The sequence below is a fragment of the Calypte anna genome, chromosome 14, assembly GCF_003957555.1.
Source record: "Calypte anna isolate BGI_N300 chromosome 14, bCalAnn1_v1.p, whole genome shotgun sequence".
In the NCBI taxonomy this organism is placed as follows: domain Eukaryota; kingdom Metazoa; phylum Chordata; class Aves; order Apodiformes; family Trochilidae; genus Calypte; species Calypte anna.
This window is the reverse complement of record NC_044260.1, coordinates 7,040,673-7,052,623: the sequence shown is the minus strand read 5'-3', so window position 1 is coordinate 7,052,623 and position 11,951 is coordinate 7,040,673. Positions and strand designations below refer to the sequence as shown.

General features: G+C 41.0%; 1 protein-coding gene across 1 annotated transcript; it reads left to right on the top strand.

Moving 5' to 3' along the window:
* Window positions 1-296: 296 nt before the first annotated feature.
* Window positions 297-11,155, top strand: NPTX2 (neuronal pentraxin 2). Its single transcript, XM_030459921.1, has 5 exons — window positions 297-749; window positions 2,222-2,438; window positions 5,932-6,176; window positions 7,537-7,716; window positions 9,536-11,155. The coding sequence occupies exons 1-5, from the start codon at window positions 297-299 to the stop codon at window positions 9,761-9,763; spliced, it is 1,323 nt and encodes a 440-aa protein (XP_030315781.1). The 3' UTR covers window positions 9,764-11,155.
* Window positions 11,156-11,951: the final 796 nt, after the last annotated feature.

Genomic DNA, 11,951 nt, shown 5'->3' with positions numbered 1-11,951 from the left:
GGCAGCCCCCGGGTCCCCTCCGCCCCCTCCGCTCTTCGGCCCCCGGGACCGCGCGGCGTCAGCAGCGGCTGCAGCCAACCAGCACGCGCGGCGCGAGCCGGACGCCCTTCTCCCCCCCCGTCTGCCTCACGCGCCCGCCCTACCTATAAATGCCGCGAGCCGGCGGCGAGCGCACGAGCGGTGTGAGGCGTGAGGCGAAGCGGGACGGGGCGGCGGGAGCGGGCGGAGGCGCCTCCTGTCAGCGCGGCCCCCGCCCCGGCCTCCCTACTCAGCCGTCGTCCCGCTCACCAGCCGGGATGTTGCCTGTGGTCGCTGGGTTCCTGCTCGCCGTAGCTGCGGGCGGCCGGGGGTCAGCGGCGGGGGACCAGGAGAGCTCTCCGGGAAGCCGCTTCGTGTGCACCTCGCTGCCGCTGGAGGCGACCGGCACGGGCTGCCCGCTGCCCCCGGTGCCCATGCAGGGCGGCGCGCTCCCCCCTGAGGAGGAGCTGAAAGCGACGGTGCTGCAGCTGCGGGAGACCGTCCTGCAGCAGAAGGAGACCATCGGGAGCCAGCGGGAGGCCATCCGGGAGCTCACCGGCAAGCTGAGCCGCTGCGAGGGCTCCGACGGCAAGTCCGTCACGGGGACGTGGAAGAAGGAGCTGGGCAAGGGCAAGGACACGATGGGCGACCTGCCGCGGGACCCGGCTCAGGTCATCGACCAGCTGAGCCGCACCATGCAGACCCTGAAGGACCGGCTGGAGAGCCTGGAGGTAGGGGCCAGGGTGCAGGGTGGGCCAGGCCTCCCTGCCCACACTTGTAGCAATTCGGAACGGCTGAATGTGTGACCGTGGCTGTGGACGGCTGGGTGGACGCAACTGATGTGCTCAGTCTTTAAGGACATAAATCCAAACTAACCGAGTCCTGAGAGTGAGTTGCAAGCTTGGCTTGGCTTGTTTTCTTGGTAATTTATTTGCTTCCTTTAACGGTAAAAATCCACTGTCGATGTGTTCTCTACACAGTGTGTGAGTAAATTATGGTTTTCCTGCTTGTTACCACCTTAGTTTATGTGTTGGATGCATTAGTGTCTAAATCGTGCTTTCTGGGAATGTGACTTCATTGGCTTTGAGGTATAAGGCTGACATCTTGGGCATAAGACCTTGGCATATGATGCTGGACAGACTAGTGGTAAGGAAGATTGTGCTGTGCTGATTGTGAAGAGCATGTATTTAGAGCTGACATAGACTAAAAAGAACCTGACAGAAAGGGAATTGGGTCCAAGCCCATTGATTTCCATGGGTCTGGTGAGTTCCCATGGTTGAATGGTGCTTGTAGGAATATTTTATAGAGAATATACCCATAGGAAAAGTGCTGGATGTTTTCCTTTCTACAGTATGTGTGTCCTCCCACTGTCCTCCAAACAGTCATGTGATGATGGAGAGTAACTTCCTAAAGGTTATTTGTAAGGTCCAAACACTCTGGAGTGCTTTTCAAGAGCATTTTTGAGTGATATGGTAGTGTAACATCCTTTTATTATGGTTGCTGTCCTTTTGAGGCTTTTTTTTTTCCTTTTATTTTTTTTCCCTTTTTTTTTTTTTTTTTTTTTTTTTTTTTTTTTTTTTTTTTTTGGTTTGTAGAAGAGAAACTCCACTAGAGTAATAGGATAGGTGAAGCTGTTGGTTTGTCAGTATCTGTAAAGATAGGAGTTTTATTGGAGAGAGTGTGTGTATGGTGGGAGTTTGCAGCTTAAAGGCAATTTTCACTGGCTAAGACTTGGTTGATCTAAGGAGAATGACTTCCATACTCTATAAATTGAACCTGAGGAAACTTTCATTTGGTAAATTCACCTTTGAAGTAGCTTAAAAAGAAATAGTAGTTTTTCTGTTTACTTACATTGGCAATGTCACTTGCAGTAATTAAAAGAGATTGACTGATATGCTACATGTACACACACTAATGGAAGTGCATCAGACTTGGCTTCCTACATTGATTATATTGAACTTAAATGTGTGAAGACTTCTTCACATGAAATGCTGGAAGCCTCTAACAAAATTGCCTTTCTGTTTCAGGACATGTTTAACTACAGTGCTTATAATGAAACAGAACATGACAAGTGCTAAAAAGCAATGCCTCTTTTGTACTTGCAGGAGAACTCGGTGATCCTGCTTTCTTCCGTTTGGATTGGGAAACTCTCTTCACAGTTTCTGGTTTAGAACTTATTTTTGCTTTTCTTATTTCCCTGAAGCACCAGCTCCGAGCCAATGTGTCATATGCAGCTCTGCCTAATGACCTCCGGGAGATGCTTCAGCGGAGGCTTGGGGACCTGGAACGCCAACTGCTGAGCAAAGTGGCTGAGCTTGAGGATGAGAAGTCTTTGCTTCATAATGAGACATCAGCCCATCGACAGAAGACAGAGACAGCCTTGAATGCATTGCTAGAAAGAGTGTCTGAATTAGAAAAAGGTAATCTGCACAGAACCTAAAATCTTCCCCATGATGATGAATTTTGTTTACTCCCTCTTTCTATTACAGTAGGCTAAATGGGGACCTTGAGGAAAAGAAGGTGCTGAACTAAATAGTAGGTGACTGCAAATACTTGGCTTCCCTTTTCCTCTTTGTCACAGGCTTTGTGTGTGACAGGCCCCTGCGTAGCTTTGCCTTCCTGTCTCTTAATTTGGCATATGTGGGTGGTTAGGATGAAAATCTTAGTGTTTGTAGGATGGAGAGATCTATAAGGAGACAAGTGAAAACAGGAAGAAGTATTGGTGTCAGATATATTGCTGGATAATGTCAAGTTCACATCTAAGTAGAACTGCCTTTATTTGGACTGTAAATCTTATGGGCTAAACCTAACTGCCTTTGGTGTAATGAATGGCATTTTATACCACAACTATTGCCTTTGGCTTTGGAAGTATTGCTGGTGGTTTTCCTTTGTGTTGCTGGTTATGATTTTGGATAACTGCAAATATTTTAATTGTGGCCTATCCCAAGTGTATAGCTTTCAGAGTTTACGGTAGATTACACATGGTGCCACTGGGGGACACTCTCTTAATCCTGGTAATTTATTCAGTTACTTAGATTGGTTATTACTGAGATATCTATGCCTCAGTAGAATCTGTTTATTTGAATTGCAGTGCCCATGGAAATGAGCTAAAGAACAGAACTGTCTTCCTGTATTAATTATATACACCAACGGAGTGAGCCATGCAGGACTAGAGTAGCAGTGAATATCACTGCCCAATCTTTAAATGATTTTCAAAGGTGAAGAGGCTCTCTGCTTAAAAGCAGCTTAATGGACATGCTTTCAAAATGGTACAAACATACATATCTCATGAATATTAAAATGCAGCCTAATGGATCAGTTTGTGTAATACTGTATCTGTTATATTTTTCATTTTAAAAAGTGTGAAGGAGGGGAAAAGGAAGGGAGGGAGAAGAGATACTCTACTGGCTGCGTCATTTAGTATTTCCTTGGAGCCAAGACAAAACCTGAACTGCAACTAAAATTCTGGAGAATCAGTGGCATATTAGTAAGCCTGTCTTGCATCTTTGTGTCATAAAGATGTGACTCATACCAGCAAGTCATCAGAAAAAGAGTGGTGGGAGAACAAGAATGTGTTATTCAGGTTAAAACCAGCCTATTCCCACCTTCATTTTTTGTGTGAGGAGAGAGGTCTGTCTTAAGTCCCCAGGGAAGTGAAGAATTTGGGCCAGGAACCAAGGCACAGGCTTGCTTTCAGTTGTATAATTTGCTCTTGTTTAGCTGTTCTGTGCCTTTGATTCCTCTGTTAAATCAAAGTGAGGGTAGTAATGATCTTAATTATTTTGTAGATTAAATGCAGACAATATTTGAAGTGATCAGAGCTCTTTTGAAAACAGTATTTCTATTGTCTTGCTTCATTTTTTGAATTTATTTTTTATGGACATGCCATATTGCTGAGCATCCCTTCCTGCCAACTAATTACAATGTCATAAGCTCCTTGTTGTTCTGAGACTAAATAAATGGAGGAAAAAAGTAACCTTATAAGGGCAACTTTGACACTTTGATCTTTGGATTTTTATTATCTATAGCTGTGACAGCTGTCTTTAGTTCCCAGTAGGACAGAAGAGTTTGGAATTTGTACAGCTGTTGTAATTCCCAAAATCTTCAAGTAATTCCTTCACTGGGTGTCTCCATTGACAGCAGTAGATGATTCATTAAAAAAGCAGGACTCGGTGGAGGAATGACCCTTCAGTTCAAAGTGCCTGGACTTAATTATGATTCCTAGCTTTTCTGGTCAGTTCACTTGCTATGTCTAAATCTATTTTCTCATAGAAGGAATAGCAAGGGAATAGCAAGCTATTCCCATTACAAGGGAATAGCAGTATTCCTTGCACATCCTGTTCAAAAATAATTCAGATTCTTTAGTGAAAGAATTGTCTTACCCTGTGCATATGCCCATTGCCCAGGACAGGAGTTTGATATCATTTAGGGTTACAAATATTTGCAAGTCAAGAAAAACTGAAAAAATATAAAGATGATAAATATTGTTTGTTCTTTTCCAAGCCATTATTTTTAAAGTTTTTTCACAGAATGACTAATGCTCTTAATGGAGTGTGTTTCCTTTTTTATTTGTGAGATTGGTTGTACCAGCCTAGTGGAGGTTGCTCAACACTAACCCTAAGACCCTGGTTGGTTTGCTGGGTTTTTTTTTGCATTGAACTTAGAATATGTAGGTTTCTCAAAACAGATGCAATCATCAGACAAGCTTCTTCTTCTTCCACCCCCTCATTCAGTGAAAAATGGAGTTAAAATGCTTCAGTTGCTTCTGAGAATGGTAACTGAGAGAATGCCAGTGGTTTAAAAATGACATACGAGAATTGTGTCAGCCTTTTGTGACAACAGCTCTTCATTTGGATCCGAGTGTGAAGTTTGGCAAGGGAACTGAATTTGTTTCAGAAATGTTAGTAAAGGAAATGAGTGGAACTCAGTAGAACAGGTTGCTAAAAGCTTGAGGGTGACACTACTGCAGAACTGTTGAATGCTTTGTGTCATAGTGCAAGATCTCTTCAAATACATAATTTCAGGAAATTACTTGTAAGAAACTACATCAGAAGTAGAAACAAACTAGTGGAGTATTGTGACTTTAGAAAGCTTTGGGCTTAGGAGTTCTCAATTTCATACAGATCAGGAACATCTTGCTGTTTTTTATCATGTCTTTTAGGTAAAGCGAAATACAGTATCTGCTTTTATCCTAAAACAAATATCTAAGGTTTTCATAACTTCATGTAGCATTTTTCTTGAGGTAATATTGAAAATCAGCCTTGTTTTTGTTAAGATCTCCTCCTGATTTGTCTGCGGGACAGAAATCGGTTCTACTGAATTTAACTGCTTTCTGGAATATGTCAGCTTTTTCTTATTTCACATTTGCAACCTAAAATGAGAGCGTCAACCTGTTTCTCAGCCTGCTACCTCTGAAATGGAGGTGCTGCTGCTAGTTCCCTGAGCAGCAGTTGTAGGAAAATAAATACAGCTTTTGTTTAAGCACTGTGGTGCTTTAACGATGAACATACCAGAGAATCCCTGTTTAGTAACAGTAAATATCTGTTAAAAATTTGACTTGTATGAACTAGGCAGGCCTCCAGCCATGAACTGAACTGAACAATGAAGAAATAATTTAACAGTCTCTCATTACTTGTCTGTCCTCTTTTTTTTTTTTGTTCTTTTTCTCCTGTCTCTAAATGAACAGGAAAACTAAAGTTATTAACATGATGTATATAAAATTTAGTTACATTTTGCTGTGCTGCAAAATCAACAATCAGTAATACCACTGCAATGAGTATTTTTTGTGTGCCTCTTGAGTGTGATTACAGTTCCAAAGATTCTCAATATCCATTAATTTTTTTTCTTAACCTTAATTACAAATACATTTTGTTGCTTTATCTTAAAGGTTTTTGTTCCTCAATATAACTCTAGGTAACAGTGCATTTAAGTCACCTGATGAATTCAAAGTCTCCCTGCCTCTTCGCACGAACTACTTGTATGGGAAGATCAAGAAGACTCTGCCAGAGCTGTATGCTTTTACTGTGTGCTTGTGGTTGAGATCAAGTGCTTCACCTGGAATTGGTACTCCATTCTCCTATGCTGTTCCTGGACAGGCTAATGAAATTGTCCTTATAGAATGGGGAAATAATCCAATTGAACTGCTAATCAATGATAAGGTGAGAATCGAATAACTCTTCTTTATTGTTTGCCTAATCAGAACCCTTGGTACCTCTCTAGGAACTCCTTCATTCTCTTTGAGAGAAGCCAGTGCTGGGCCTTTGAGATGGAAGGGTCTGCTCATCTGTTGTTGATGTTCCTCATCTGTTTGTTTCATAAAAGTACTCCAGACAAAGTCAGATGGTACATATCGTATGTTCAAACAAAGCTGCATGATACTGAGCTGTCCACACACTTGAGGGTCCTATGAGTTCACAAACAGATCTTGGCTTTCTGGGTGTTTTTTTGTTGTTGTTGTTGCATGAAACTGAAGCAATAAGTGAGGCCACACTATTGAAAAACCTGTGAGATCTAAGCCAGTTTCAGTATTTCTCTTTCTAATACTAGAAGTTATGTTGAAATTTTGCAGAAGTCTTAGTGCTTGAACATCAATTAAAATAAAGGGTTTTTCAACTTTAAGGTAGAAAAAGAAACAATTGTCTCACAGTACTTTGTACCACTGGTGGTTTCTGACAAACTTCAGAATGATGCTTGAGGAAAACAAGTCTTATTGAAAATTGGCATTAAAGCAGACTAGAAATACCTCCTTTATCCCCACCTGCAATTAGGCTTCCTAGTAACTTGCTGCTCCCTGAGGGATGAGGTGTTTACAGATCTACAATAGAACTCAGGTGGTTCAGTCATGTGGCTAGTTAAAGGATTTTTAATAGTCTTTTGACTCTTACTGATTTGGAAGGATGATAAGCTGATTATTTTGGATGGTTTGTGGAAGAGAAGGAAACTTGAGTCTGCTTATCTTCAGCAATTACTTTTCCTTTCCAATATTATGTCATTGTTTTGTGAGGCTTTTCTTCCTCATCATGGCTGCTCTCTGCATTAGTGTCTTTATGTTGACCTGTGTAAGCATAATTCCTCCGTATTTGGAGCACAATGTAACCATTCTGACAAGGTTTACTGGAAGCAGGCAGATGCATTTGTCAGAGTTTTTACTGTAAATGGTGCAGGCAAAACCCAGGTTTAATGAGAAATGTAACATGAGCACTGGATGGAAACTTGGGACTAGGGACTGAGATTTAAACAACAAATGTCACAGAATAAAAATGCTGATGTGTGGATTGATAGCTTACACACTGGTACTTCTGTCACTTGATTCTGGATGAAACAAAGGCTCACATCTGGAATAAAAGGTATGGCTGTTCCTGAATACTGGACAGCTGGGACAAAGTGGAAAGATGTGGACTAACTTCTGCCTCTGAGGTTTCTGCTTCTGAGGACAGAGAAAATACTGTCCCTCTGTAAATGCTGTGCTTGAACACATAGACTAGGTTTGTCACATGCATTATTCTTTGGTTTTTATAGGTTGCCCAGCTCCCACTCTTCATTAGTGATGGAAAATGGCATCATATTTGTATAACGTGGACAACCAGAGATGGAATGTGGGAGGCTTTTCAGGATGGAGAGAAGCTTGGCACTGGGGAGAATCTTGCTCCTTGGCACCCAATTAAACCTGGAGGTGTCTTGATCCTGGGTCAGGAGCAGGTGAGTGAATGACAGCACATTCCAGGATTTAAAAAAACAATAAAAATGAAAGCTCCCCAAACAAACAGCAGTTGAGAGAAAATTTCTCTCATTTAAACACTCTGTTCTGTTGTATACTCAGTATGGGAAAGATTAAAACAAAGCAACAAATACTTAAAGCAATTACACAATAGTATATTGTTTCACTTATTAAATATTCAGAATATTCATGCTGCAGCTATTTCCATTTTCACTCTAACTGCTATAGTGTGCTATATAATGCCCTAAATGAAATCCTTTGAGCTGGACTGTTGCTAACTAGCAATGTGGCCACTGAAGTTACAGAAAAGGACAAAATTGGCCAGTGCTGTTGCAAGAGCAGTCAGAAGGAAGCTTGGAAGTAAATTGCTTGGATTTTTTATGCTTTTTTTTTTAAATTGAAGCCAAATTGACCATCTTATTTAGCAGTTTACTGATTTATCCCAAGAACAGTAAGCATGTTAATCCTTGAGCCCCAGAATACACCAAGGAAAGTATGTGGGGGTGAGGGAACCAACAGCTACAGGCACTAGAGTGCTTGTGGATATATCAGGATCTTTTATAATTTGGCCTGCTATGAAGAACTCCCTCCAGACTGAGTTCTGCAACTTTTCAGGTATGTAGTACTTGCTTAGAGTAGTGGAGTCTCATTCATTCAGAATTTGGTGTCTTACTTTAACGATGAATCTGAAGTCAAAGGGGCAAAATCTAAATCAGACCTTTGATTTCTCAGTAAAGATGTAGCTAAAGACCTCTCCTAATGCAAATGCCAAAAGTTTGAATATTAGTGCTGCCAATGGAAGCATTCATGAGGTTGAGGGTAAGTCCTTTTTTATCATTGGATTTTGAATCTCACTCCTCTGTTTAACATCTCATTAAACTATTACCTGTGAATTGTGTGGCTCTTTTTTTTTTTCTCTAAATGTTCTTTGTATGATTATACATGTGCTAAAAAAGATACTATTACTGTTATAAGTAGCAGGAAATAGCCTTTTTTCCAGGGTTCACAAGGGGCTATGAAAAATGAGTTATCTTGATAATGTTTTAGCAGACAGTGATCACATAAATGACAGAATGGTAAATTCAGAATCCTACTACACTCTGCATAGAAAATGCTCCAGCACACCATTAAGTGCTTGGCAGCTTTTCTGTAACTCTTTCAAGCCATTTGCTTGTACTGTGCTTGGTTCTATCCTATGCTGTCAGGTTTTTTTTAGTGTTAGTGCACAAAATGTGTCATTTCTGTCCTTGAGGAGTGGATGGAGGAAACACTTCTAGGCTTATGCAGCAGCAGTTTGAATTAGTCATTTGGTACCACCAGAAGAAGCCTGTGCATTTAGATCCAAAGATACTATTCTATGGGTCCTGCAGAATTGATCAAGGGCTTCAGCTGCAGCTTAATCTGTAGCCATAAAGCTTTTGGAGTAACCTTAGACATCTGTGCAGTTCTTCATGAAGTTGTCCTCTGCCAGGCTTGCAAAATGGCTCCTAAATTAAACATGGTATTTTAAGCTGCCTTCCTGCTCTACTGCTTGTGGGCAGGGTTAGTTATGTATTGCCTGTGTGTGATGGTGTACAGTCACTACTGATTGTTTTGAATTGCTTTGACACATTTCATATAGGAGCTGTAACTCTTCTGCAGGACATCTTGTTCAAAGTAGCCTTTCTAGAAACAAAAGAGTTGTTCCTCTCTCTGACCTAGCTCTGCACCTCCTAGCATTGTGGCTGGCGGACAGGGTCTTGAAATATGAAAATGCTGAAATAACTTTCTCATCTAATCCTAACTCTTGTGTGCCTAAAGGACACAGTAGGAGGAAGATTTGATGCAACTCAAGCCTTCGTTGGGGAGATGAGCCAGTTCAATATATGGGACAGGGTCTTAAAAGCTGAAGACATCATGAATATTGCTAACTGCTCAACCAACATGCCTGGCAACATCATACCCTGGGTGGATAACAACGTGGATGTTTTTGGAGGTGCTACTAAGTGGCCTGTGGAGACATGTGAAGAACGTCTGCTAGATTTATAGCTGCAATTGTTTCCCATTCAAGTGCCCCCTTCAGTAGGACAGTCTTCTGTGCAATCTAAAGCACTTTTCTCTCCATCCTTCACCAATCTTAACTCTTCAAAAGAATAAAAAAAAATTGAGTAAACTGCCTCAGTGCAAAAATAGCTGCTAGTTTGGGGCATTGAGCCTCTCAATGAAAGAAGCACTTCTTGGCTAAAGCAGCCCTTGCTTTTTCTTACAGCCTCATCAAAAAAAAAAAAAAAAAAATTCTTTGGCTTGCAGCAGCCATTTGGTTAGGCCTGAGTTGAGTAAATCAGTTCTTCTGATGGGGAGGGAACAGCCATGCACATGTTAACTATAGTACTCCTTTTGATAATGTGCAGTGCTGACAAAATGCTGAGATCAACAGGCTAAATGTGAATCCTTCCTTCCAGTCTGTCGTCTCCCCTTTGAACTGAAGCCATTCTTTTTTAGCCCTTTTTAAAGAAATTACTTAATCCTTACACTACAGTGGCTGTGGTGCAACTCTGGGTAGAGCAGAACAGCCACTGGCTGAGTGCAAGTCTAGCTTTTTAATTTGCAGATTAGAAATCCTTATTTCATGATAAGGAAGCAATGTGTTTGAGATGTGCTATTCTCTTTCAATTCGAAGCCAGGGCTATGGAAGCAGCATAGCTCATGGAAAAAGATTCTCTTTGGATAAGTTTCTGTCCCAAAGCCAGGATCCTGGCATAAATGGACGGATGAAAGATTGTATTTGTATTTTCTGTAGGCTGAATGTACTGAATTTGTAGTGATCTGGCCTGTAAACTTTTCTCTTGTTTCTCTTGCTTTAGTCAATGTCTTTATTTTTAAAAATATACAAGCTGTGATTAAGTGAATTTCAATTTTGTTTTGCTTTGAAAGGCCTTTTTATGAACAAGTGCCAAAGTTCAGTTTCTGCTTGCTGAGAATTGCTATATATTTTTCCAACATAAGTCTTCTACACTGTTTTCTATGTTATTATAATGGTCCTATGTAATATGAAAATGTGCTGTTTTTTCAATTCTTGTTGACTGTCTCTTCTGTAAGCACTGTGCTGACTACTATTTTTTATCATTTTCTCTCTATTTTGCAAACACTTGGATTAGCATTGATGTGGCTACTTGGTCTGTGGCTAGCAGATAGCAAATGTACTGTATGGAAAAGAGTTAATACTTTTGTTATTTAAAAAAAAGGATTTAAAGGGGAAAGGGGAGAATTTATAAAGCTCTAAATATCATATTTTATTTTTCATATGTTTAAATGGTAAGAATAATATGGTGACAGTCCCATTTGTAGGATTAAATTACATATTTCCATTAATATGTAGTATGCTGGTCTTAAAGGAAAATTCTTATAATGAACTTTTAATTAAAATGCACTGTAAACTGAGTCTTCTAATTCCTTTATGGTCACACAAGATGCTGAGTATTCTCTTTCATAGCTGCTCTGAGTTCTACTGTGTCTCTAAGCTGCTAGAAGCAGAGTCCTGTTAGAAGTTACCTTTTTTCTGAAAATATTCACTATTTTCAACCAAACCAGGCTTAGGTGTGCAGGTGATCTTAAGTGAGCAGAGGTGTCCACACTTGGATGGGATGGGGTGTCAAGCTTATCCCACTGCAGTCTCATAGGCACTTATCTGTGGCAGGGCCGGGTACAGCAGCTTCACTGCAGTGGGATGGTGCACAGAGCATATGCAGATAGTTGTTTTTACAGTCATGACTAAAAACTGTGACCCCTTCTGTGTGGAACTGCTCATGTTAGGCAATCTAAGTGTCCCAAACCACTGTCAAAAGAATGGTTCAGCAAGGTGATGACTTGTTGAAATGTGACACCAGAGGCACTGCACTGGTGCAAGTTGTAAAGAGCAGTGGCTGCGAGGTCTGACAGTAAACCAAAGGGTCTGCTTGGTAAACTACAACCTGGTATCTCTCTGTAAGACATCGACCAGCTGGGAGCAGAAATGTTCATGTACCTCTGACATCCTTCTTTGGCCTTGGAGAGTGTGGGAATTCTGTGAACCATTACACAGATTGATTTAAAATGTTTTCATTCCGATTGGCCTTTGAATATACACCACCACACCATTCCTCTTCCCAATCCATAACAGTACTTCCCTTGACCAAGAAAAAAACCAAACCCCTCAGTATCCAAAGAAGTATCCAAAGTATTGGCCCTAAGACTGAAG

Coding starts and splice junctions, on each gene's coding strand:
- NPTX2 (XM_030459921.1), top strand. CDS start 297: ATGTTGCCTGTGGTCGCTGGGTTCCTGCTCGCCGTAGCTGCGGGCGGC. Junction 750..2,221: donor ACCGGCTGGAGAGCCTGGAG/GTAGGGGCCAGG, acceptor ATTTCCCTGAAG/CACCAGCTCCGAGCCAATGT. Junction 6,177..7,536: donor AACTGCTAATCAATGATAAG/GTGAGAATCGAA, acceptor TGGTTTTTATAG/GTTGCCCAGCTCCCACTCTT.